This window comes from Diabrotica virgifera, chromosome 4 (assembly GCF_917563875.1).
Source record: "Diabrotica virgifera virgifera chromosome 4, PGI_DIABVI_V3a".
NCBI lineage: Eukaryota > Metazoa > Arthropoda > Insecta > Coleoptera > Chrysomelidae > Diabrotica > Diabrotica virgifera.
The window spans coordinates 189221749-189249200 of NC_065446.1; the positions used below are offsets into that span (position 1 = coordinate 189221749).

Below are 27452 nucleotides of genomic sequence, written 5' to 3' on the forward strand. Positions count from 1 at the left end.
TAAAGCCGGACATGATTTTTTTCTAGTTTGAATAAATCAGTTGATTAGGTGGTAATAGTGTAACGATTGACCAAAATAAGAGACACATCGATCTGACTGTTCAAAAATTATGACGAATACAAATTTCTGTCAAAATGCGAAACTCGCCCTGTATATTATTAAACAATGGGAGCAGACACTTTTTAATGGTCATTTGATATTCCCCATAGGGGCCTCCATCCGAGGTAGGAGTATGTACAGTTCCTCATGACTCACCCTGTATGTATGCTCCTAAGGCCCAGTTCTTGTTTCAGATCAGCCTTCTGTATTGTTTAAATTATCACACCATATCTTATTTGTACACAAATAGCACGGACAGCTCAGGCGGTAGCATATCTGACTTCAGAGCAGGTGAGCCGCGGATCGAATCCCAGCACCGGCATTTTTAAAAATGTCTATAGACCCCAGGTCGACTCAATAAAATGAATACCTTGGGTAAAACCAAAGGTAATAATATGTGGTTGGAGCGTAGCACTGGGAACTGTTACCTTCCCTGTATACCGCAGGCCCTAAAGATAGCAGACTACCCTGCTATAATCCCAAAGCAGCGTTCTTCCATCATTTCTTCAACCATGTGGTAATTTGCCTTGTTCAGATCTTACGACCCAACTCCTTCCATTCTGAGATTCCATTCTTCGTTCCATTTATGTTTCCTTTTGTTTACCCATCTATTTATGTCTTCTATATTATGCTCCGTGGTGGTGTTCGGAAACGATTAAATCGAATTAAAATAAGTGTAAAAATACCGAACACTAATATTTATTTATTTTTGGTTAAAAAAAGGCGTGCTTATATTTCGTAAGAGGGTTGTTATTATTTGGCCCAGCGAGGGTTGTATATCGACTCGTTGTTGTGGATCGACTGACTGAAAACAAGGGGCCCTTAAGGCTGGCCCTTAGAAGCGTCTTCGAATGCATTTCAAAAGTGATTTATTAAGGTCTGACAAAGACTATTTAATGGAGAATTTGTTTCCCAGAAAAAAACATTAATTTTATACAATCTGGTTTTGTATTTTAGGAGCGAAACACATGTGAATTTTAAATGACCCATATTATTTTCGTTTAGAAAAGAAAGTTAATATTTAAATTTAGCAATTAAAAAAATAATAATAAATGAAGTGTGGCGCTATAATTATACATTTTTCTTGAGTTCTCCGTTCTCTCTCTCTCGATACAGTAGGTTTTTTACTGATATTCTTTGGAATATTCTCATTAGTGTCATTTCTAGCAGAAATTTCGTTTTGGATACTTTGTGTCTCGTCTTGACTGTGTATATCATTGCAGGTATAATTGCTGCTTTAAAGATCCTTGCTTTTGTTTCTTGTCTTAAATGTTTGTTCATGCAGACTGTATCAGTAAGAGATCCTGTCACTTTGTTTACCCTCAAGGCTTGTCATCTAACTTCTTAGACTATAACTATACTTATATAGAGATATCTGGTACATATGATTAATGTGATTCCTAATAGATTTCCAGTGAAAATAATAACTCTTTGATAAGTGTTGGCGATAAATTTTTTTTTATATACGTGTCCGCGAAGATTACAACTCCCGAAATATTTATAACGAAAAGATTTAGTTCATAATAAATGCCGACGAAAACAATTATTTTCCTTTCTGTTTCTGTTTCTGACCACTAAAACAATTATTTCTGAGAACTTTAAGTAATTATAATTTTCGTGGACGGACCCACAAACAGAAATGATGTTTTTTGCTGATACTCCTCAAAAAATAAATTTTTTCGCTAACGCTGTATTAGGGATTATAATTTTCACAATCATATAATCGAAAATAATATTTTTCGCGGCGTCCATTGAAAGTTGTATTCTTAACGGCATTTTTCGGAGTTATACTTTTCGTAGGCGGCGGCGATATAACTAATTATAGCTATTACCAGATTTTTAAACTGCATTTCCTACCTTATTATCTTCCCATCAATTTCAATTTTACATCATAATAGGTATTTCGATATTGTCATCTTCTTGTAGTGCCGATCCATTTTCGATGTTGGCGACCATCATGGCAATCTGTGCTTTGCACACTGCTGCTCGAAAAGATTTGTGATTGTTGTGCTACACCACACACGTCTATTTTTCAGCCAGAAAAATCCTTTGCGTTCCTGGTCCTCATTTTCCTACTACTTTTTTCCCTGTAAGATTAGTTGCAGCAGTCCATATCTCTTGCTGTTCCTCATAATGTGATGGATGTATTCAATTTTGGCTGTTTTTATTGTGGTCAACATGTTGATGTCATACATTTGGTTTTTTCTGCTGGTCATCATAATAAATTGTTTGCTTGTTGTATTGAAAATATGCATTAATCTGTGGAGATCATATTCATATTCAGTGTGTAACTACTGCAGCATTGATGATTGGAATCTCTCTGTTCCCCACAATAGGATTAATTTAATTATAATGAATTGTTATGCTTCAAGTTATTTATATTTGTTATAGCATGAAATTTTTTATATATTAAATTTTTTTTAAGTAAATGAATGTTACTTACTTTTTTATCATCTTGACCACTAAATCCAGATCTTTTTCATCTTTGGATAAATGTATCATATTTTTTAAATCTTCTGTAAACACCATGTGCTTGCCTTCATCTTGACTAAACTCAAACATTTTTTCTTTGAACTTTTCAGATATATTTTCCATTTGTTTTCCTGTCGTTTGGCATTGTTGTAAAAACATATCAATTCCTAATGTTACCTTTGAATATAAGGGTCTTGCATCTAAAAATTACCAAAAATCCTAAATTAAAACTAAATTAATGTAAACCTTTATTTAAACCCCAAAGTATCCCAATTGTTGCACATTTTGTTTACTTTATAATATGTGGAAATAATTTTTTGCAAATAGTACATTCGCTAACGGTAAAAAATTGCAAAACCTCTAAATTTTAAAGAACCGCTTTGATTGACATGAAATTTAGCAGACAGCTAGCTAACAAGTCAAAGAAAAAAGTGATATTGTGCCGATGTGTGCTTTTGCCCTGGGATGACTTTCACCCCTTCTCGGTGGTGAAAAAATATACAGTAGGAAAAATGAAAGAATACCCATGAACGAACATATAAAACACGCTGTATTTTCCTGTCACTGTGTCACACAAAAAATTGGCCGGCGCAAGTACATGTAATAATTATTGTTACATGTACGTGCACTGGACAATTTTCTTTGTGACACGGTGACAGGAAAATACAGCGTGTTTTATATGTTCGTTCATGGGTATTCTTTTATTTTTCCGACTGTATGTCCAAAATAAGTCCTGAAATAGATAAACTGACTAATTTTAAGCAACTTTTGTTCTATAGTTTGTTCGCCAAGTCAATACTTTTTGAGTTATTTGTATGTGAGAATGTGAACATTTTTCAACAAAATAACCACCTTTTTAGACGGGTTTTCGCAAATAACTCAAAAAGTAATTATTTTGTTTAAAAAATATTCTTAGCAAAATTATAGCCTGGAAAAAAGTGAAAAATGGTATATGTAATAGGTGTCTTAACTAGAAGCAGAGTTATAGCTAATGAAGAATAGGTTCATATTCGTCAAATTTCAAATCAAATATTTTAACGTGAATAACCAAAAATTGAAGCACTTTTTGGGGACAACTCATTACAACTTTTTTAATTTGTTTAAAAAAAGCTTTATTTTTGTTTTATAAAAAAATTTGAAGAATCCAAAGTAAACAAGATACGCTCAAAATAAATTTGGTCCCTTTTTTGGTACAAGAATCAGGAAAATCACTCCCTAATTAGCATCTGAAGTGAACTTATTCTTTACCAGTTCAAAGATTACTTTATTGGTGTATGTATTATTTATACGCTCTGTAAGTTTCATCGGTTCAAACTCTTTATTTTTGAAAGAGTTCTAGTTGAAAGAGCTTGAACTAGTCACTAATCACAAGTGTACGCACATTTAGAAACACCAAATCTTAACCAATTTTTGTGTTACAGAAAAACAAAAAAATACAACATATTTAGAAAAGCAAAGCCGCTTTTTTTAGTGTTTGGGTTTTTTGTGTCTCTAATAATTTTTAAGTTATTTGAAAAAAGCATTTTTTTCAAAATCAAAAATGTTCTTTAAAACCAATTTTTTTTAAATAAGCAATTTGAATTGATAAAACTTACAGATTATATAAACACAACATAAATAAAGTAACTTGTGAAGCGGTAACAATTAATTTCATTTAAGTTGCTAATTAGGAGGTGATCTTCCCGATTTTTTTTTTGCCAAAACAAAAGGGAACAACTTTATTTTGAGCGTAACTTGCTTACATCTGATGTTAGAAACTTTTTTTTATAAAAACAGAAATAAACCTTTTTTGAAACACTTTAAAAAAGTTGTAATGAGTTTTTCCCAAAAAGTGTTTTATTTTTTTTTATTATTTCACGTTGAAATATTCTATTTGGAATTTGGCGAATATGAATCTACCATTCATTAGCTTCTACTAGGTCTAGAGATTTCATGCATACAGCATTTTTTTCACTTTTTTACAAGCTATATTTTTGCTATACAAGAATGTTTTTCTTTTCGATAAAATACTTACTTTTTGAATTATTTGCAAAATAATGTCTAAAAACGTGTTTTTTTTTTATTGGGAAATGAACATATTCACTCGCAAATAGCTCGAAAAGTATTGACTTAGTGAAAAAACTCTATAGAATAAAAATTACTTAGAATTAGTCAGTTTATCGAATTCCAGACTTATTTTGAACATATATTTTTTCACCCCCGAGAAGGGGTGAAGGTCACCCCCAAGGCAAAAGCACACATCGGTACAATATCACTTTTTTTCTTTGAAATGTTAGCTATGCGTATGCCAAATTTCATGTCATTCCTTGCGGTTTTTTAAACTATACATCAAGAACCGTGAGAAAATGTACTAAAGGTGTTGAGAATGTAAACTAATAAATAATTAAACTTGGTTAAGTACATGGAAGTAAAAAAAAGAGAAGTAAATAAATTGGTGGTGTGGGAATGTAAAATCCTTCGAATTATATGTATATTGTAGGTGATGTAACAATACCTCCTATCTGCTGTAACATAAGTTTTGCAGGAGACACTAAAAACCTTTTTTAGAGTTACCTCCTGTTTTCATATGATTTTTTTTACTTGATATAAAAAATATCAACATTTTATTTTATAAATCAAGTTAAAACAAGCTGAAAATGCGAGCATTATCATAACGAAAACTTTGTTTATATACGTATATACATATAAACTATGTTTATAATTAAAAATTATGTTTTAACGTGCAAATATATCATTCTAATTTAAATGTTGTGAACTATAAAGATACTTTACTCGAAATTCATATTTTTTTACATACCTCGTATAAAATTAATAAAATTTGATTCATGATGGTTGCATCATAAATCTTAGACCAAGAAGAGATTTTTATGAAGAATAACTTTTCTTCGTCAAATTAAAAATACAAGAGTTATAAATGAAAATGATGTTGGTATCCATAATTTGAGAAAATTCGTCAAATATTTTTTTCCATTAGAAGGATGTAATTTCATATATCAGAACATACTTTTTTATTCCAAACCACATTTTAAATAACAATTTTCCAATATTGTAAAATAAATAATACATATGATAAAGATACTTTTTACCGATGAACTTTACTTGGATCTTGTGTGGTCGTGCGCTGGTCGAGTGGAGTTATAATTTACCAAATTTAAATATAATCGTTTCTACTGATTCATTATTAATATAGTATAATATGTATTATTGCTTTCAAAATATACTCAAATTGTATTTTAATACATTTATTACACATATTATTTTATATACCTAATAATTAAATTCACTATAAAATGTCATTTATACTTTATTAATAGCTAAATAATTTAAAATTTAGTTTGACATTCACGAAGTGTCAAACTCAAATGTAAATAATAACATTTGCTTTGCTTAACAAATTTAGATTTAAAAAGTAGCCTACTTCCGAATCAAAGATTTCTGCTGACGTTTAGTGCGTGGTAGGAAATAACCGGATTGTCACATTTTAGACTTTGAGGTCGATTATCTCGAAGACGGTTAGAGATATCGAAATGCCGTTTTCAGATTTGGATTCAGAAGACAAAACTACATAAGAATCCATCGATACATCTGCTCTAAGTATTGCAGGAGCGGCAACGCAATAACACACAGACTTTTGCAAATTTATAAACGAAAAGTTTTCGTTGAAAAATATCTAATGAAAATAGGAGGTAGCCCTAATAAAGGTTTTTCGTCTCTCCTACAAAACTCATGTTACAGCAGATAGGAGGTACTGTCACATCATCGACGAAATGGCTCTTGCAGAGACAGTAGCGTGACAATTGAATGGAGGCGCAGATACAACGAGTTAGTCTCTCTTTGGAAAGAAAAATCTGGTCAGATATGTAAAGGCCAATAGACTCAGATGGATAGGGCACGTGATATCCAGTAATGACAATCGCCTTATGTGGAAAGATGCAGTCAGTTGATGATGATGATGATGATGATGATGATGATATGGAAGTAAAGCCTAGTTCGCACGATGCTAGTATGTTAGTCAAGTAAACTAACTAAAAGATTCTGAACAACAAAAATTTGGTCAGGAAGATTAGAAAGTAGTTTAGTCGAGTACATCCATAAGTTCCATCCAGTCCATCCAGTTTTATGTCCTTAAACTACACCCTCTAGTAAGGAAGTATAGGACTGCTTGTAATTTTGTTATTGCAGAAATCATACTTCTTAAAAAGGGATCCTTGTGCTCTATTCGAGTGTATTTTCATTAACAGAAAATTTATGCAACTTTCAGAAATTCTAAAAAACTCCTAGTTTATCTCTTCTATCGATCCATTTTCGTATCGATAGCTTCTTTTTATTAATTACACAAAATTTCCTCATCCACCCCTCCTAACATAGCTGTTACGATTAACACCTTCGCTGTGATTACGAAAAATTCAATTATTATGTTATATGCTTACCACTTGTAATTGACTGGTACTGTAGAATTCTGTATCTAGATACACCAGTCGCAATAGACTGGTAATTCTTAAGAAATGTGAGTGCCATCTATGTGTAAATTTTTAAAGATCTATGTGTAGTAATAGTTGTATACATACAAGAAATATACAAACTTGTTGGAAACTGTATCAGTACCAGGCTATTCTATCTGGTAAAGAAAAAACAGACATTTTTAAGAAGTGCATATAATATTGTCAAATAAAATAAAACCAAAACTTTTATTAAGAACAAAATACATATTGTTCATAAAATATAAAAACAGCAAATGCTAATATAGCAAGTATAAGTTTTAAAATCTATGCATTGTGTTTAAAATAACATGGTAAACATAAAGCAGGTTTTTAGTTTTCGCTGTTTCCCTCAGCTTCTTATAACATTCCATAAAATTTCGCCTTTTTTTGGTACCAGGTCCTTCGGGTTTGGTCAGTATGTGTTTTCTTTTCGAAGACTGAACCATTGTTTGGTCCGTAGTAGGGATGGAAAAAACCTACCGGTTATAACCTAAAACCGGTTTTTTTACTCCGCAATAATCGGTTTTTCCGGTTGTTTTTTTGTCTCGGTTATAACTTGTTTGTTTTGTTTTGTTTCTTTTTATTTCCACGGGACAAGCCCAATACAGTTACAATTTTTTAGAAATTTTGGAACAATTTAGTATACTAAATATAAGTCATATACAGCGTGTCTACTTAAGTTGGAAACATATGGGAAACTTTTTTATTATTTATTTTACGAAAAAAAGTTATCCTTTATAAAAAGTTCTGCATGCCCCAAAACCTAAGATTCAATCATCAGATATCAAATTTTCTCAATATTATACGAGGTATGTCAAAAAATATGAATTTCGGTCAAGGGTAAAGTACCTTTATTTCTCTCAATATCGAAAATTCTTATAATAAAAAGTTGTTTGGAATTAAAAACTAAGATTAAATAATATGCAATTACATGCTTCTAATTGAAAAAAAAATTTTCTCAAATTTATGGATACCCAACATCGTTTTTAATTATTACAAATATGATAACTCTTTTATTATTCATTTTACGAAAGAAAGTTATTCTTCATAAAAAGATCTGCATGGTCTAAAATCTAAGACACAACCATGATAAATCAACTTTTATTATTTTTATACGTGGTGTGTCAAAATTATGAAATTCGCTCAAGATTATAGTACCTTTATATTTCACAATACTTCAATTAGAAGGATGTAATTGCATATTGAAACATAGTTTTTAATTATAAACAACTTTTTTTAATAATAATTTTCAATATTGTGAAAAATAAAAGTACTTTACTCTTGAGTGAAATTCATATTTTTTGACATACCTCGTATAAAATTAATAAAATATGATATCTAATAGTTGCATCTTCGGTCTTAGGACACACAGAGCTTTTTATAAAGAATACCTTTCTTTCGTAAAAGTAATAATAAAAGAGTTATCGTATGTGTAATAAATAAAAACGAAGTTAAGTATCAATAAATTTGAGAAAAATTTGGAAAATATTTTTTTCCAATTGGAAGCATGTAATTGCATATTTGATTTTAGTTTTTATTTCCAAACAACTTTTGGTAATAAGAATTTTCGATATCGAGAGAAATAAAGGTACTTTACTCTTAAACGAAGTTCATATTTTTTGACATACCTCGTATAATACAGGGTGCGGCAAAAGTCAGTTCCCGCTATGTAGTTTCGTGCATAAGCGCTATAAGTACATGCTAACAATCGGCCTCGCATAACAGTTAGGTGTCCCCTACTGTTTGTAGGGTTAACCTTGAGTTTCGTTCATCTGCCTGTCACGTGTTGCTGTTCGTTGTGTGTGTCGGTGCGTTGTTAGTAACGAGTTAAACATGCAGGCGGGCGGCAAATACACGAAATAAGAACGCGTTTTTCTTTTGCGATTTCTTTTTATGGGGTCTGCTGAAGAATAGTGTGTATGCTAGGCGACCGCAAACTCTCCCACAGTTGAAGACAAAATTATTGAGGAAGAATTTGAACACCTCCGTCAGAACAAGGCAATCCTCAACCGAACATGCCGTAGCGTTGCGAGCCGTTGTGAACGTTGTATCGAGGAAGATGGACACCAGTTCAAACATAAAGCTTAGATTTTTATATGCACCTTTGTAACCCAAATTTACGATTTAATTAAACGTTTTGCATTTTCATTTTCCGATATTTTTCGATTGTGAAAATCGGGGAACTGACTTTTGCCGCACCCTGTATTGAAAAAATTTGATATCTGATGATTGAATCTTAGGTTTTAGGGCATGCAGAACTTTTTATAAAGAATAACTTTTTTTCGTAAAATGAATAACAAAAAAGTTTCCCATGTTTCCAACTTAAGTAGACACGCTGTATATATAACACATAAAATATAATAGTTAAAAGAAATAAATTACATAGAGAAAAAATTAGAAACAGACTGGTAAAGGTGGACAAGACAAAACAATTAAGAGGCAAAAAGACTAAGTTTTCACTCTAATGACATATAAAACAACATAATGCTATTCTACATCCCACCAGAATGAAAACAATGGGAACCTTCTCTGGTTATACCTCCGAGGCTTCTACAATTTGCAAGCCATACGGATGCTGAGACTAAGGAAGATGAGGGAATTCTACAATTTACAATTCACGTCCCATCTGCTCAACGCACAGTGGTTCCAAATGCCGAAAACGTGGTCATGAACCTTTAAAAGCGTATATTGTTTATACAATTTGGAATTACTTTCGTTGGGATTTTGACATCGCTGATTACGAATATGACATTATTTTTCTGAAAAACAAAATGGCGAATCCAACATGGCGGAAAGAAATTGAAAATATCAATCAAAAAGGAAATTTTTTTGTCAAATTTGGTAGATTAAGGTCGCTGATTACAAATCTAAGATTACTTTTTTTTTAAACAAAATGGCGGATCCAATATAGACGAAATAAATTCGAAAATTTTATTTTAGCCGCATTTTTGTTTAAAATTTTATATTATAAGGGACTTTTCAAACTGCTGATTACCAATATATTTTCTTTATGAAGTACAATATTCAGAACCTATTACTTATGTACAACTGCCCATACATACTCAACAATCGCCAGATTCATGTAATATGCATCATTTCCCACTTTTGTATTCAAACAACTGCCAGCAATGCTTAGGCAGTTATAGGCAGCTAAACCAAAGTGATTATGTATCTCCTTACTATATATTTTAAGATTAATAAACATTAGTCGCAGAATTATGCAGAATTTTGTACTTTTTGAATGCATCTTTACAAAATTTTAATTATTTCAAGTATATTTTCACTATTTATGCATTAACAAATTTAAGGCATTTATTGTTAACAAATGTTGATTTAAGTTACATCTTACATTACTACATACTTAAAAAAGAAGAATCTGCTTTACAGCGATAAAATTGATAGACTACAAAACGTTTTACAGCGTTTTCAATATACACGTTCTTTTTCACTTTCTCTGCCGGCCAAAATAACCCCGGACATGGCCCACTTGTTCCTGAGTTGTGAACCAGAATACATCCAGTCTGATCCTCATACCTGCCTTGTAGGACTCTACGATAGTATGAGAAAACAACTATAAATATGAAAATCCCTAAATATTGAATCTTTTGTTTTTCGCCTCATGACCACGTTTTCAGCATTTGGAACCACTGTGCAACGCGGTAAAGTTCCAACGAGAATGGTTCCCTTCATACTCCACACAGAGTAAATGTAAATCAAAAATGAATAACCATTTTCAATTTCGTTGCAAAACGAAAACACAGCCGAACCATATTCTAGTCCAATCAGAGAGTGCTGCAAGCACCCCTACCGGTTTCGAAACTTATTAGTCTCTCATCAGGAGGCACATATGCTGCTCTCCCTGATCCAACGAAATGGCATAGATGACCTAGCGGCAACTGCTAGCAAAAAGACTAAGTTTTCACTCTAATGGCATATAAAACAACATAATGTTATTCTACATCCCACCAGAATGAAAACAATGGGAACCTTCTCTGGTTACACCTCCGCAAATTGTAGAAGCCTCGGAGGTGTAACCAGAGAAGGTTCCCATTGTTTTCATTCTGGTGGGATGTAGAATAGCATTATGCTGTTTTATATGCCATTAGAGTGAAAACTTAGTCTTTTTGCTAGCAGTTGCCGCTAGGGCATCTATGCCACTTCGTTCGTTGCAATCCGGGACTGCACGCTGGGGTTTGTTTTGGTTGGATCAGGGAGAGCAGCATATGTGCCTCCTGATGAGAGACTAATAAGTTTCGAAACCGGTAGGGGTGCTTGAAGCACTCTCTGATTGGACTAGAATATGGTTCGGCTGTGTTTTTGTTTTGCAACGAAATTGAAAATGGTTATTCATTTTTAATTAAGAGGCAATATTAATTTGTTGCAAGTCGCGTATGAATTGGTTAGGTGTGGAACTAAAATTAAGCCTCTCAGTATTTTGATTTGCTAGACGTAACATTCTAATTATAGGTTCATTGAGGCCATAATTACATCGATGAAATGGTACATGAAAAGTGGTTTCAACAGCATTTCGAGTACTGTATGAAGGAACTTTAAAACCAACCTTAGACAATAAATAATGACTATTTGCTGTATCATTTAACAAACTATACAGAATTTTCAAATCATGGTGACAACGACGTTCTTCCAGGGTGTTGATATTTATAAATGCTCTAATTTCGTCATAACTGTAAAACCTGTTACTCCCATTAATAGCTCTAATTTTAAATCCCAAAAACCTAAGGAATTTATTTTGAACTTTTTCAATTCTTTCTGCGTAAATATAAGGTCACGTAAGGTGGCCAAACACTACAACAGTATTCCAAGTGAGGTCTAACAAGAGAACAGTATAACAATTTTAGGGTATTGGGACTTTTAAAATCATAGCAGTTTCGTTTCATGAAGCCAAGCATCTGTAATGCCTTTAAAATAATAGAATCGATATGATCTGCGAATTTTAGCGATTTGTCAAACAGTATTCCAAGATCTCTTATTGTATTAACACAATCTAGTGGTGTGTTAATAATAATATCGTATGGCATTTTTGCCGGGGAGATCCTTCCGGACAGTTCCGGCGCCATTTACATCTTTAACCCTGTTTCAAGTAACTAGTGCCGATGTACACTAACCCAGGGGGACCGACGTCTTAACGTGCTCTCCGAGGCACGGTGAGACGGCTCGTGTCATTATTGGAAATGAAAATGATTTGTCTTTGGCAGGGATCGAACCCACGTGCACTGGCGTATGAGGCCAGCGATTATGCCGTTACTCCACGGCCGCTCACAGTGGTGTGTTATCAAGTTTATATTCAAACGGAATATACGTTCTACCTTGATAAAAACTAGTTTTATGGCACTTTTTGACATTTAGCTCCATTTCATTTTCTTTACACCAATCCTGTATTTTATTTAATTGATATTGCAGATTTTCAGAATCGTCAGGACTAGATATTTTCGAAATGATTTTTAAATCATCCGCAAACAAAAGCTTATCACAGTTTATATCTGCAATATCATTTATAAATATAATAAATAATAGCGGACCCAGATGTGAACCCTGAGGGACACCAGAACTGACAACTACCTCCTGAGATAGACAATCCTGGATCCTTACTGCTTGGCGTCTTCCTATTAGGTAGCTTTCCAGCCATTCGAACAGTTTCCCATTTACTCCAGCAGCTTCTAATTTAGACAATAGGATGTTATGATTTACCCTGTCAAATGCCTTGGAGAAGTGTGTATAAATAGAATCAATTTGATACCCACCCTCCAAAGCACTTGACAACGCATCCAAATAGCAAAGAAGATTTAATTCCGATGATTTGTGTTTCTGAAAACCATCTACTGGAAACAATTTGAAACATATCGAGAGCTAGTCCGACACTAAGCTTTCAAATAACTTAGGAATAGTACTTAGTATAGAAATTGGTCTGTAATTTGTAATGTCGGATCTACTACCAGCTTTATGTATTGGCGTAGAAAACTTAATTTCCAAGGATCCGAAAAGTAACCCGTATACAAAGACAAATTAAAAATTTTCCACAATGGTCTTGCCAAAATAAAACTGCATTTCTTTAAAACTATAGGAGGTATTTTGTCAGGACCAGGACCTCTGTTCACATCTAACGTCATAATTTTTTCATATACTTGCGATATTGTAATATTACAGGAATTAATCGTTATATTGGTGGTGGGAGGTAAAACACGTTTACTGATTGTTTTCTCATAATAAACTGACGAGAAATATAATGCAAATGCATTTGCAATATCATTTGGAGTTGTATAAGTGATACTGTTCAAAGACATTTCATTTGGTAAACCCGTCCTCGTTCGTTTAGAATTTATGAATGACCAAAACGATTTAATGTTACTATGAATGGAATTCTCAGTTTTTTTTTTTTATAAAGTTATTATGACAAGTTTTTGTTAGAGCTTTACATTTACTTCTAAGGCTCGAGAATGCATTATAATCATTTAGAGAGGAACTAACTTTCAATTTTAAATGTGATAACTTTTTTTCAATTACTAGTTTCTTTAGTTCTGGCGAGAACCATTTTGGAAACTTTTTTGTTGACATCATTTTTTTTGGCACAAAAATTTCAAAAGCACAGTACATGACTTCGTAGAAGGTATCTAACATTTTATCTAGACTTTCATTTTCAAGAATTTGATCCCAGTTAATACAAGAAAGGTAATCATTGAAGGCATTAAAATCAGTGTTATTAAAATCCAAATAGTAAGAGCTGTTCTGGTTTGTTGAGCAGTTATTACTACAATGAAAATCTTTTATGGCAATGTTCAAGGCAGGATGATGCCTATCTAATGGATCTAATTCCTCATCAGAAGCTATAGGCAGGATGATGCCTATCTAATGGAACTAATTCCTCATCAGAAGCTACAACTGGTTTTTTCTCTTTAAAGTAATAACCAGTGAAAAACCGGATAAGTGGAAAAAATAATAGATTCAGAGAAAATTTTTTGCTCCTTGCATGCAAACGATAAAGTTTAAGCTGACCGAAACCGATATGACATCACTGATGAGTGATATCGATTTGAATGGAGTATTGCAAACTAAAGAGTAAGGGTTTGTTCACTACGGAGACCATCGCATCGTATCCTAGCCTAGAGCTTAGTACCCTACTCTTCAATTTTGGTGAACGCGTGCATTTAAAATAATGCATCTGGCGATCGATAATACGGTACGAGCAGTACGAGGGATACCAGGGAGCGAGGGTCGGCGCCTCGTTGTGAACACAACTTAATGTAATTGTAAACTACTGGGTATTGGCTATTTAGCCCGATCAAAGAACAATCTGACCTCAAAAAAAAATAAAGGAAGGATGAAAATTTGGGAATAGGTAGTTGAAATTGTCTATTATTATATAAGAAAAAGTTTACAATTCTACATCCCCTGCATTTTACAAAAATGGAGGGGAATACCCCCCTCTCAAAGGTGAAAAATATACATTCAAAATAAGTCCGGAATTGGATAAAATGACTAATTCTAAACAACTTTTGTTCTACAGAGTTTTTCCCCAACTTAATACTTTTCGAGTTATTTGCAAGTGAATATGTTCATTTTTAACAGAAAAAAACATGTTTTTGTGCGATTTTTCGGAGATAACTCAAAAAGTAAGTATTTCAGTGAAAAAAATATTCTTAGCAAAAATATAGCTTATAAAAACTGAAAAAAATGGTGTATGCTTGAGGTCTGTAGACCCCGTAAAAGCAGAGTTGTAGCTAATGAAAAGTAGGTTCTTCTTCATCAAATTCCAAATCGAATATTTCAATGTGAAATAACCCAAAAACGGAGCACTTTTCGGAGAAAATTCATTTTAACTTTTTTAAAGTGTTTAAAAAAAGGTTTATTTTTGTTTTTTAAACAAACTTGTAACATTAAAAGTAATTGAGTTACGCTCAAAATATTGTTCGTCCCTTTTAGTTTTTCGTAAAAAATCGCCAAAATCACCCCCTAATTAGCATCCCCGAATAAATTTTATCATTACCACTTCACAAGTTACTTTGCTTATGTATTATTTATATGATCTGTAAATTTCATCGGTTCAAAGTGCTTATTTTTGAAAAAACTGTAGTTAAAATGGCTTGAACGAGTAACTAATCACAAGTTTAGTCAAATTTTGAACAGCCATAGCATTACCAATTTTTGTCTAACAAGAAAACAAAAAAGCAAAAATATCCAGAAAAGTAAAACGTACATTTTATTACTTTTTAAGATTTTTGGTATTACCAGTGGCGTCGGGCCGGGGGGGCACGGGGGGGCACGTGCCCCCCCAACATTATGCAAAAAAAGAAAAAAATAATATAAATTATCTTTAAATTACGTATATGTATACACTAAAAGTTACGAATGAATAACTAATATAGATCCCCCGTTAGTCTATTTTTCTGTATGCATCTAATTTGATTCTGTGTGTGTAAAGTATGCGCGTGTTACAACTAAATTTACAAGTGCCGGTGAGCCGACTCTGGCCGGTTGCGCCCGAGCTGGAGCAGCCGATCAAATGCACCCGAGCCCAGCCGACGCCTGGCGGAGGGATATCATACCAGCTCAGTGCGCGTGTGTTGTGTTGTGTAGGTGGTCGCCACGTTTTATTCGTTCAATAAGCTTATTGTTACTAGCTGAGCTGCTATTGTTTGTGTAATTTTTGCGGATGTTCGTTTGTTATCATGTCTAAGAAACAGTCCTCTGTACTAACATTCTTTAAAAAACTTGGAAATTCAAGTGAAAGTGTAAATGAAGATAGACATTTAGCGGGAAGTAGCACTGGAGGTAGCGTTGGTGATGAATCGCCATCTTGTTTACGCCCAGATCGTGATGCTACATTCCAGGGCGAAAGTAGAGATCCTTCATTGGGAGTACAAAGTGCAGATATTGCAAAAGGAGCATTTCAGCCTGTTGATTGTTTTAAGGTAAGCAAGATTCAATCCAAATCGAGGCAGTTCAAAGAATCCTGGTACAGTGAATTTAATTGGGTCGAATATAGCCCCATTACAGACGCTGCATTTTGTTACCCATGCCGACTATTTTGTCAACATAAGTCTGGTCGCGGGGAGGAGTCATTCACTAAACTGGGCATGAACAATTGGAAGAAAGCTTTGGAAAAATTCAGGAAACATGAGAAGAGTGAAATGCATCAAAAATCTAAACAGTTTCTCAATGAGTATAGAAAAGCAGGAAGCACGGTAGCAGATTCGTTGTCCTCGGCACATACTAAAATGGTTGAGATGAATAGGAGGTATTTAAAATTCATAATTGAAAACATCCTATTCCTTGGAAAACAGAATCTTGCCTTAAGGACATGATGAGAGTACTGCTTCATTTAACAGGGGGAACTTTATAGAACTGCTAGAACTGAGATCTACTGAAATGGAGGAAGGAATCCAAACATTAATGAAATCCCCAGTCCATTCATACAAAAGTGCCCAGGTACAAAATGAGATAATAGATTGCATAAAAAGTGAAATGCTTCAACAAATTGTCCAAGAGGTGAGTGGGGCTTTGGCCTACTCAATTATTTGTGATGAAACTACGGATATTTCAACCCGTGAACAGCTTAGCATTTGCATTCGATACATCACTAAAATAGATGGACACATTAAAATCAATGAAAGGTTTTTGGGCTTCGTTGATGTGTCAGACACTACTGGTGAAAATTTACATCACACTATTAAACAGTATCTGCAGCAGTTGGGTATAAGCTTAAATAAAATGCACGGCCAGGCATATGATGGAGCTAGTAACATGAGCGGCAAATTCAAAGGTGTTGCCTCAAGGTTCCAAGAAGAAGAGTCTAAAGCTTTGTACACACACTGCCATGCCCACTTGCTTGATCTGGCTGTTCAGAGATTTTGTGAAGAAATAAGACAGCTTCGGAATTGCTTATCCATAGTAAATAACCTGTATAACTTAATTAATGCATCAGCTAACAGGTTTTCAATATTTGAATCAATATGTAAGCAAAGCGGAGAAACAAAAATGAAAAGACTGGTGAGCTTGTCTCGAACTAGATGGACAGTTCGACACAAAGCAATCCATGTAATTCTAGAGCAGCTCCCTGAAGTGTACGAAACTTTGGAAGTTATTGCAAACGATGTATCAAATCGTAAAATTGCAGCCGAAGCTGATGGTCTAGCCAAACAAATCAGCACATTTGAATTTGTATTCAGTTTAAAACTATTGCACAGCGTTTTGAGTCAGACTGATATACTCTCCAAAGAACTGCAGAGTGAATCTCTTGACATTTCTAAGGTTTTTGCAAAAGTTGAATCAGTCATTGACTGTTTAAAACTGAACAGAAATGATGATGGCTTTATTCAGATGTGGAATGAGTCAGAAGAACAGTGTAACAAATATGGTATGAAAGGTTTGTCAGTTGAAAGGCCTTCACTACCACGCAAACGGAAGATTCCGAAAAAACTTGAAGCTAGTAGTAGCTCTTCAGATGCTGCATTTCATCAATCACCTGAACAGATGTTCAAGACTGACATTTACTTTGCTGCTTTAGACACAGTAATTGTAAACTTGCAATCTCGTTTTTCCAAGAACGATTATGATAAAATCAACTGCATTGCCCAGTTACTATTTGATTGGACCGAAATTGACAACAACGCTGTTATGGCAATCCAAAAGTTTTATAACTTGTCTTTAAGTTTCTCTGCACATCTTAAGTTTTTTCACTGTTATGCAAAGAACAATTTTGTCAAAACAGACAAAGTAACCACAAGAGTAACGTTCCAAGAGTTGGCTGATTTTTTTATTGAGAATGATCTTCAAGCCAGTGCACCAGATGTTTGGCAGCTACTAGAAATATCACTTTCGTGGCCTATCACAACAGCAAGCGCAGAAAGATCGTTTTCTACACTATGAAGGCTAAAGACATTTCTTCGAAGCACCATGACAGAAGACCGCTTAAGTGGGCTTGCCCTGATGTCTATTGAGCAAGAATTGACGTCTGAATACATGAAAGATAAAAAACTAGATCTGTTAGTTGACAGATTTTCAAATCTAGCCGATAGGAGGCTAATGCTTCATTAGAACTAACGATAATTGGTTCGTTGAAAACCATTACTGTAGTTCTGTTCACCTTAAAACTTTGTCTTGTACACAAATTTGTTTTTGTGTTATAAATGTCCATGCAGTTATGTCTAGAATAGAATAAACTTGTATATTTTGAAATTGAGTCTTTTTACAATCCATCAATATAGTAAAAATTGATTAAAACCAATGTTTAACAAAAATACACATATACTTTACTTTAGTTCTTAAGTGGTAGTTTTCAAAAAAGTTTCCACGGGACCACCACTCCCCCCCCCCCCGTAGACCCCGTGCCCCCCCAAATTATTAGGTCACGCTACGCCTATGGGTATTACTAATAATTTTTAAGTTAATTCCATGAACAATTCCATTTTTTTTCAAAATTAAAAAAAAATGTTTTATTTTAAACCCAATTTTTTTCAAAAATGAGCACTTTGAACCAATGAAACTTATAAATAATATAAATAATACATAAGTAAAGTAACTTGTGAAGCGGTAACGAGTAATTTTATTTGGGAAGCTAATTAGGGGGTGATTTTCGCGATTTTTGTACCAAAAAATAAAAGAGACCAACAATATTTTGAGCGTAACTCACTTATTTTTAATGTTAGAAGTGTTTCTAAAAAACAAAAATAAACCTTTTTATAAACACTGAACTGGTAAAGATTAAGTTCATTTCAGATGCTAATTAGGGGGTGATTTTCCTGATTCCTGTACCAAAAAAAGGACCAACTTTATTTTGAGCGTATCTTGTTTACTTTGGATTCTTCAAATTTTTTTATAAAACAAAAATAAAGCTTTTTTTAAACAAATTAAAAAAGTTGTAATGAATTTTCCCCAAAAAGTGCTCTGTTTTTTGGTTATTTCACATTGAAATATTCGATTTGGAATTTGACAAAGAAGAACCTACTTTTCATTAGCTACAACTCTGCTTCTACTGGGTCTCCAGACCTCACGCGTACACCATTTTTTTCAATTTTTTATAAGCTATATTTTTACTAAGAATATTTTTTTCGCTAGAATACTTACTTTTTGAGTTATCTGCGAAAAACCGTCCAAAAATATGTTTTTTTTTTGTTAAAAATGAACATATTCACTCGCAAATAACTCGAAAATTATTGACTTAGTAAAAAAACTCTATAGAACAAAAGTTGCTTAGAATTAGTCATTTTATCCAATTCCGAGTTTATTTTAAACGTAATTTCACTGCTGAGAAAATATTTTTCACCCTGTATTTCCCAATTTTTATAAAATGGAGGGGATGTAGAATTGTAAACTTTTTCTTAATAATAATAGACAATTTCAACTACCTATTCCCAAATTTTCATCCTTCCTTTATTTTTTTGGAGGTTTTTAAAAAAACCAAACACCGGTTTTTGGAATAACCGGTTTTTTGACCGGTTATAACCGCCAGGTTAAACCGTAGGTAAAAAACAGGTATACCCGAAAGCCGGTGTTTTGTCAACAACCGCCATCCCTAGTCCGTAGACTTATTGGCTAGCTATTTTCTACTTCTTCGCGAAATTTTATTAAAGGCATCTTTGTGTTGTTTATTGTATTATAAATTATCAAACAGTTCACTAAAGCTGCCCCAAAAATTAAACTCAAAAGCAACTTTTTATACCACTTTAACGTCTTCCTAAGAGTGTATTAAGCTGACATTATTTGATCGCTATAATCAACCCCTTTTTTGGCCTTATTTGTAGTCAATAACACATAGTGGTTTTAAATTAGGTACTCACCAGATGAATTTATCTGGGGAATCACACAATGAAAAATAAATCGTCGTCGTCAGAGCCAAACCTCGTATATACATACATATTTAATAGTTAATACGAGATTTGGCTCTGATGACAACGAAATATCTCGTATGCGTTACGACTCGAATATAACTGGTACTAAATTATCCCTCTATTACAGCGTTTTCCAACCGGTGGGTCGCGACCCACTAGTGGGCTGCGGACAGATTTCAGGTGGGTCGCGGCGTGGCTCTTACAGTAGCTGAGTGACGTACAGAGTACAGAATAGCGTATCATCATTAGTGAGGGATGGGTCGTGAATATGAAAAAACATCAGAAGGTGGGTCGCCAGACATAAAAGGTTGGGAACCACTGCTCTATTAGATAGATCTCTTTCATACAAGAATATACGTACCTATAATGTTAGTTTTTACCAACGGGTTTCATTTGTAGTTTACTTGCCAGATATGTACTTGCGATATGTATTTATCTTTAGCCGAAATTTCTGCAAACGTAGTTACAGTCTTTTTCAACTGGTGGCGCAGCGAATGTGTTAACTTGATCAATTGATTTACTTTTATTACATTTTATGCTGTTTATCTTCCAAAACACAACTGTACTCAAACAAGTTCACACGATGTTTGGTCAGTAGCGAGTATTTTAGTGAGTATTTTAGTTACTAAATTACTTGTCACCAAAATACTATGGTCTGTTTTTAAACCAGGAGGAGTAATTCAAATTTACCACGCCGTAACGCTTGTTTGTAATTTGTCAAACGGCAGACAAGTTCCCTGTTATACAATTTTGACAGTAATGACATTTATTAAATTTTGACACTTCTGGTATTTCATAGATTAATTAAGTTATAGCAGCATTTTTGAGTTTTCTGAGTTATTCGTTTAATTTTTAGATTTTTCGTCTGCTTTTATACAGGGTGTTTCGTTGGGAAACGGAAATACTTTAATGGTGAATAGAGGTCCCCGAGGCGGTTTTAGATATACTACATTTTTTGCCCTACCGACTTTTATAACCGAGTTGCAGGTTGTTTTATCGATTTTGCTCATTTCTTTTCTAAGCCATAACTTTAGAACCACCCTGTATATTTTTTTTATATTTGGTACACATGTGTCTCATTCAAAACTCAAATGACCGACATACTAATCACTGGAAAATCCAGGTCCGGATTAACAAAAAAAATCATAAAGTAATTGTAACCTTAAAACAACACCCTGTATATTGAAATTTTGAAAATCTATTTGCATATTTGAAAAGAGCACAAAAAACTAAGTTTATTGGTTCACTTCAATTTTTCGGCCAGACAATTTTTTGACTTTAATTTTGAAATTATGTATATTGAATTTTTTATGAACTCTGACATTAAAAAGCAGGTGTTATTAAACTTTTTATTATAAATTATTAAAGTTAATGAATAAATACTAATTTTAAAAATAATCCATAATTATTTACCATATTGGAAGGACCCAATTACTAATGGCAAGAAAGATCCAGGTCCGGATTAACAAAAAAATATAAAGTAATTGTGACCTTGAACTAACACCCTGTATATTGAAATTTTGAAAATTTGTCTGTGCGTTTTAAAAGGGCATAAAAAACTGTGATTAAAGGTTCATTTTATTTTTTTGCGCATATGATTTAATTACATAAATTTGGAAATTATATTGAAATTGTAAAGAATTCTGAGAATAAAAACCAGGTATTATTAACTTATTAATAATAATTTATAACTTATAAACTTATAAAATAAAAAACCAAGTATTATTAACTTATTAATAATAATTTATAACTTATTTATAACTTATTAATAATAATTTAATGTTAATGAATCAATACTTATTTTAAAAATACTTAATACTTATTTACTACGCTGGCTTCATGGATTCTCTGGATTTGTAGCTGTATGCACATCATTAAAAATTAGAATTGCGAGAACTGGGATATTTTAATGCTTTAGTAAAGAAGTAAAAAAAAACAGTTATATCTAATAAAAAAAAATTCGTTTAAACAATTCAACAATTTAACATAAATTAAAAATATTTGAACTATAACAGTTGCTCAAAATGTACGCCATTTTGTTCGATGCATTTCATTACTCATTTTCACGGTTCTTAGACATTACTACGGTTGCCTAAATCGACTAACCAATGAACATTAAGGGTGAGAATACGTCACGAGAGTTTACTGTCATTTGAATCGTAATATGATTTTTTTCGAATTCTGAGAAAACCAAGTATTTTAGAAAAATTTAATCGCAGGATGCAAGATTACATTATTACCGACGGCGGAAAGCCCCTTAGAATAAACAAGCAGATTCTATTGAATGAAATATTTGAAATTAAATATCACACTTCTCTTTTATTTTCAGCCCTGTAACTTATTAAAATAAACATTATAGAAGTTTTCAGGGACTTTCAGCCCTCGGTAATAATGTAGTCTTTCATTCTGAGTTTAAAGTTTTCAAAAATATTTATTAGTTTTCTCAGGATTCGAAAAAAATTAATACAATTAAAACACATTGAGAATTTTGACATGCGTCAAAGTTTTGCATTAACTCAATGTAAAATTCTGAACTGTTGAATTCCAGCTTCCCTAATAATTATTTTACATCAAAAGACATTAGAAACTATTTGAAGAGGATTGAAATATGTATTGGAAATAACTGTTAAAATTGGTCTACGTAATTAAACATATTCCAAAATTTTGTAAAAATGTAATACATTTTAGTTTTCAGCCCAAACTTAGGCCACCCACAATGCAATAATGTTCACATTTTTGAACTGTCAATATTTTTATTTTATCATCTATTGTTTAAAAACAATACAGTTGATAAGATACCCTCAGTTGCGGAGAAAGGATTAATAATAAAGGTTTTTGAAGTTATACTTCTTTACGGGCGTAATGACGGTGAAATTTTATATGGGAAAACCTAGCGACCGGGCGCATGCGCATTATAACTTTGTTCTGATTGGATGCTCAAATGACATGACAAAAATTATCCAATATGGCAGCTGTGGCACAGCTGTGGGACTGTGGTTTGGTTATAATGTATGCTTGTTGCGTTTTAAAATTTGTTGGAAGAGAAACAAACAAACAAAAAGTTAGTTAATGGTTATACTGCCTTTTTAAATAGTTTTCATATTATATTTTTGGACTTATTTACATAGAAGAGATGATTGTTGCATGCCAATGTGAAAGCTCATCAAACTGTGACTAGTATGAGTGCCGCACATCTCGCTTATTCAGAGCTAAAGAATCTTTCACTGGTAAGTGTTTTATAAATAGTTGATCAAATTTTGTTATGATATTTGAACATAGCCACTTTGCACGACGCAAGTGATTGCGAAATTTATTAGTCGTTATATGGGCTCCGATACCTACCTTGAACCTACCAAAATACATAAGTAGTATGTAATACTTTTATTTAAATAATATTCACCTAATATATTGTTTTCTTACTCTATGTTTTGTTGTATTTTTTCAATTCTAAATCATTTCAATTCAAAATCAAAATAATTTGATTTACATAAGTTAAAAATGTCAAAAGGTTAATCTGTTTAGTTAGACGATCTTCGCACATAATGACAAGCTGTCTCTGTGGCGAAGTTTTAATGCGGGTGACTCAAAATACAACGCAAATACCAGCCGCTTGGTAAGTTGGTTCGAATCCCAATAGAAACTTTTATTTTTTTATTTTTTTTTATACATTTTATGATTGTAAGTATATTTATTATATAATTTTATTTTCAGAAAATACGTATTTAGTTAAAAATTTTTCCGACAATTAATGTTCAGAAATCATTTGTGGCATTTTTAATGTACTTGTGTGTGTTTTATTTTTTTATTATTTTAATTTTTGGCACTGTTTTAATAAAAATGTTTGAGAAGTAGTAAGTATAAATTAATTTAATATTTAAATAAAATATAAATAAAAAGTATATTAATTTCGTTTATAATCATATAATCATATAATAGAAGTATAACTTCTTACGTGCGTACAAAGTACACACACATTCTTTTTTTTATTCAGTCAATGGTGTGAGCACTGTCAGCATAGTAACGTGTGGCCTTTCTTTTACACGCATACCTATTGTGGCAAATGTATCACATTTTTCAAAATTTTGGAATGCATTTAAATCGTAGAACAATTTTAACTTTTGATCTTAATACAGATTTTAATTCTCTACAAGTATTCTCTCATGACTTTTGACGTAGAATAATTAGGGAAGCAGGAATTCAACAATTCAGAATTTTACATAGAGTTTCCTATGGCCGTTTTTACGATTCATCACCCGGTATAAGATAAAATGTGTACTATTTGTCTTATTATTTCATAATAACACAAATATTACACATATATACACAATAACACACATTCAATGATCGAAAATAATTTAAAAATATGGGAATGTAAACTCTTGTGACGTAAAGTCAAAAATATAAGTCTCCCCACCACCGTCGGACAAGACAACCGTAATAAAGTCTAATAACCGTGATTCATTTTAAAAAATTTCGAATTGATTTTCTAATTACATTGTTTTTAATTTTTCTGTCAGCTTCTTGTCACCTTGACATAATTAATCAATATAATTTTAAAATTGCCGTAATTAAATTATCTGCGCAAAAATTTGACATGCACCTTTTAACGCAGTTTTTTATGCTCTTTTAAAATACGCACACAAATTTTCAAAATTTCAGTATACAGGGTGTTGTTTCAAGGTCACAATTACTTTATATTTTTTTTTGTTAATCCGGACCTGGATTTCTCTTGTGATTAGTAACTGGGTCGTTCCAATGTGGTAAATAAGTATTGATTATTTTTAAAATGCGTATTTATTCATTAACTAATAATTTATAACTAAAAGTTAATAATACCGGCTCTTTGATGTCAGAGTTCTTAAAAAATTGAATATAATTTCAAAATTAAAGTCATAAAATTGTCTGGCCGAAAAATTGAAGTGAACCATTTAGTTTTTTGTGCTCCTTTCAAATATGCAAACAGATTTTCGAAATTTGAATATACAGGGTGTTGTTTTAAGGTCACAATTACTTTATACACTGGGGTGCAAAATTAACCGGACACCTTAAAAATTGGTCATTTTTGATGTCTGGAATTTCCTAAACCTGTTGTCTGATTTAAGTGACTTTTTTAACATATTATATCCTTATTCTTTAGCAATATCGCTGTAATAGTACTGTTGCTAAACAGTTAAATTTTTATTGTATACACCCTGTGGAATATTTTAGCATTTATAAAATACTGAAATTAAAATCCAACTATAGCCTCATGTTTTCTCAACATTTTGTTTTTTGATTCATTTGCTTATGTTGGATAATAAAAAGAATGTGTGTGCACTTTGTACGCACGTAAGAAGTTATACTTCTATTATATGATTTAAACGAAATTAATAAATATATAGTCTTTTAAGTCCCTTTTACTTTTCAGTGTCGGGACTAATGTCTATTCACGTGTGCACAAACTTTGACCATTGTTTTCTATCCTGCGAAAGTCTGCTTGCTTCTGCTACGGTTTTCCCTTTCTTTTGGATCTTTCTATAAAGTTACGCCACTGGTGATAGTAAACACGTGATAAATCAGCTCTGTAAGAAAACTTCGAAATAACGGAAACTTACGAGTAGAAAATTGCGAAATTGTGACCATTGGAAATTAATATACTTTTTATTTATATTTTATTTAAATATTAAACTAATGTATACTTACTACTTCTCAAACATTTTTATTAAAACAGTGCCAAAAATTAAAATAATAAAAGAATAAAACACACACAAACACATTAAAAATGGCACAAATGATTTCTGAACATTAATTGTCGGAAAATGTTTTAACTAAATACGTATTTTCTGAAAATAAAATTATATAATAAATATACTTACAATCATAAAATGTATAAAAAAAAATAAAATAATAAAAGTTTCTATTGGGATTCGAACCAGCTTATCAGCGTGGTTGGTATTGGCGTTGTATTGGGGTTCATTCGCATTAAACGCTTCGCCACGGAGACAATGTGTCATTATGTGCGAAGATCGACTAACTAAACGGATTAAACTTTTGACATTTTTGAATTAAATCAAATTATTTTGATTTTGAACTGAAATGATTTAGAATTGAAAAAATACAACAAAACATAGATAGAGCAAGAAAACAATATTTTAGGTGAATATTGATAGAAATTTTGATGGTAATCAAATTATGTAAATAAAAGTATTACATACTATGTATTTTGGTAGGTTCAAATAGGTAGGTACCTATGATAAATTTACAATTATTACGTACCTGTTGCTTTACAAACTATTTAAAGGTCACTACAATTACAAACTTTTTTGTTTCTGTCCTCACAACAATAAAACTAATATATTATACATTTGTTTACCTTCATATTGAACAATTATTTATTATTGACAGATTATTTCAACACCCAATCAGAGCCCGTATAACGACTAATACCATACTGTCGGTGTGCAGATTAATATAAATTCACCCGCAATCTCAATCGCGCCTAAAGAAGTATAACTTCAAAAAGCTAGGTACTTTAAAAACTAGCCATGCTTTTCAATAATACAGCGTGTGTTTAAATAATAATTGGCAAACTTTAAGGGGTAATTCTGCATGAAAAAATAATGACAGTTTGCTTTATCAACGATATTTCTGCAAATGCTGCGTTTCCGAGATAGGGGGTGTTGAAAGTTTTCTTACAAACTGACGATTTATTTATTGCTTTAAAACCGGTTGAGGTATGCAAATGAAATTTGGTGGGTTTTAAGAAGTAGTTATTGCACATTTTTTGACATACAATTAAGAATTTAATATTCACCATTGGCGCGCATACAGGTAATATGTGGGCTTATATTACCTGTATGCGTGCCAATGGTTTTTTTTGTAAGCATTTATTAACAATCAGAATTACATATTCTATAAGCTAATTTGATAACAAGTACAATAACATAATATATCAATGTATTATTGTACAGTAAAATGGCGTTATGAGGTACATCACCCAGCGGTTTCACCTCAGTTTCAGCGAAGATCTATGGGCCATAATCTTCGCAATCTTCTGTTGTTTAGTGGCTGCAGTAATGGTAATATTAATTGGTTGGGGTGGTCTTCCAATTTCTCGTGATGTCTGTTGGCTCTTTCTTGAATTACTGTGCTGACTAACGGGATGTTTAGGTCTGTATGAAGGGTTTGGTTGGAAATGTACCACGGGGCATTTGCGATGGTGCGTAGAATTTTTGATTGAGTTCTTTGGATAATTTTTGTGTTTGATTTGCTGGCACAACTCCATAGTTCTATACCGTACGTCCATATAGGTTTGATGACTGTTTTATAAATCAGCAGTTTGTTCTCAATTGAGAGTCGAGATTTTCTACCTATAAGCCAATTAATTTCTTTCACTCTCAACTCAATTTGTTTCTTCTTCTTTAAAATGTGTTGTTTCCAGTTTAATTTAGAATCAAGATGAAGACCCAGGTATTTGACGATGTTCTGCTGTGGTATGTTGACTTGATTAAGGCTAATATTTGGGCATTGCTCTTTCCTTAGTGTGAAAGTTATATGTGTTGACTTAGTTTCGTTA

At 32.5% G+C, this 27452-nt stretch overlaps 1 protein-coding gene across 1 annotated transcript in view; it reads right to left on the reverse strand.

Moving 5' to 3' along the window:
* The window catches only part of LOC126884038 (pentatricopeptide repeat-containing protein 2, mitochondrial-like), an 88381-nt gene that overhangs the window by 49663 nt on the left and 11266 nt on the right, over positions 1-27452 (reverse strand). Inside the window, exon 2 of the mRNA XM_050649825.1 lies at positions 2543-2771. Coding sequence (XP_050505782.1) covers positions 2543-2771 — 229 coding nt within the window. The remainder of the gene's footprint in view (positions 1-2542; positions 2772-27452) is intronic.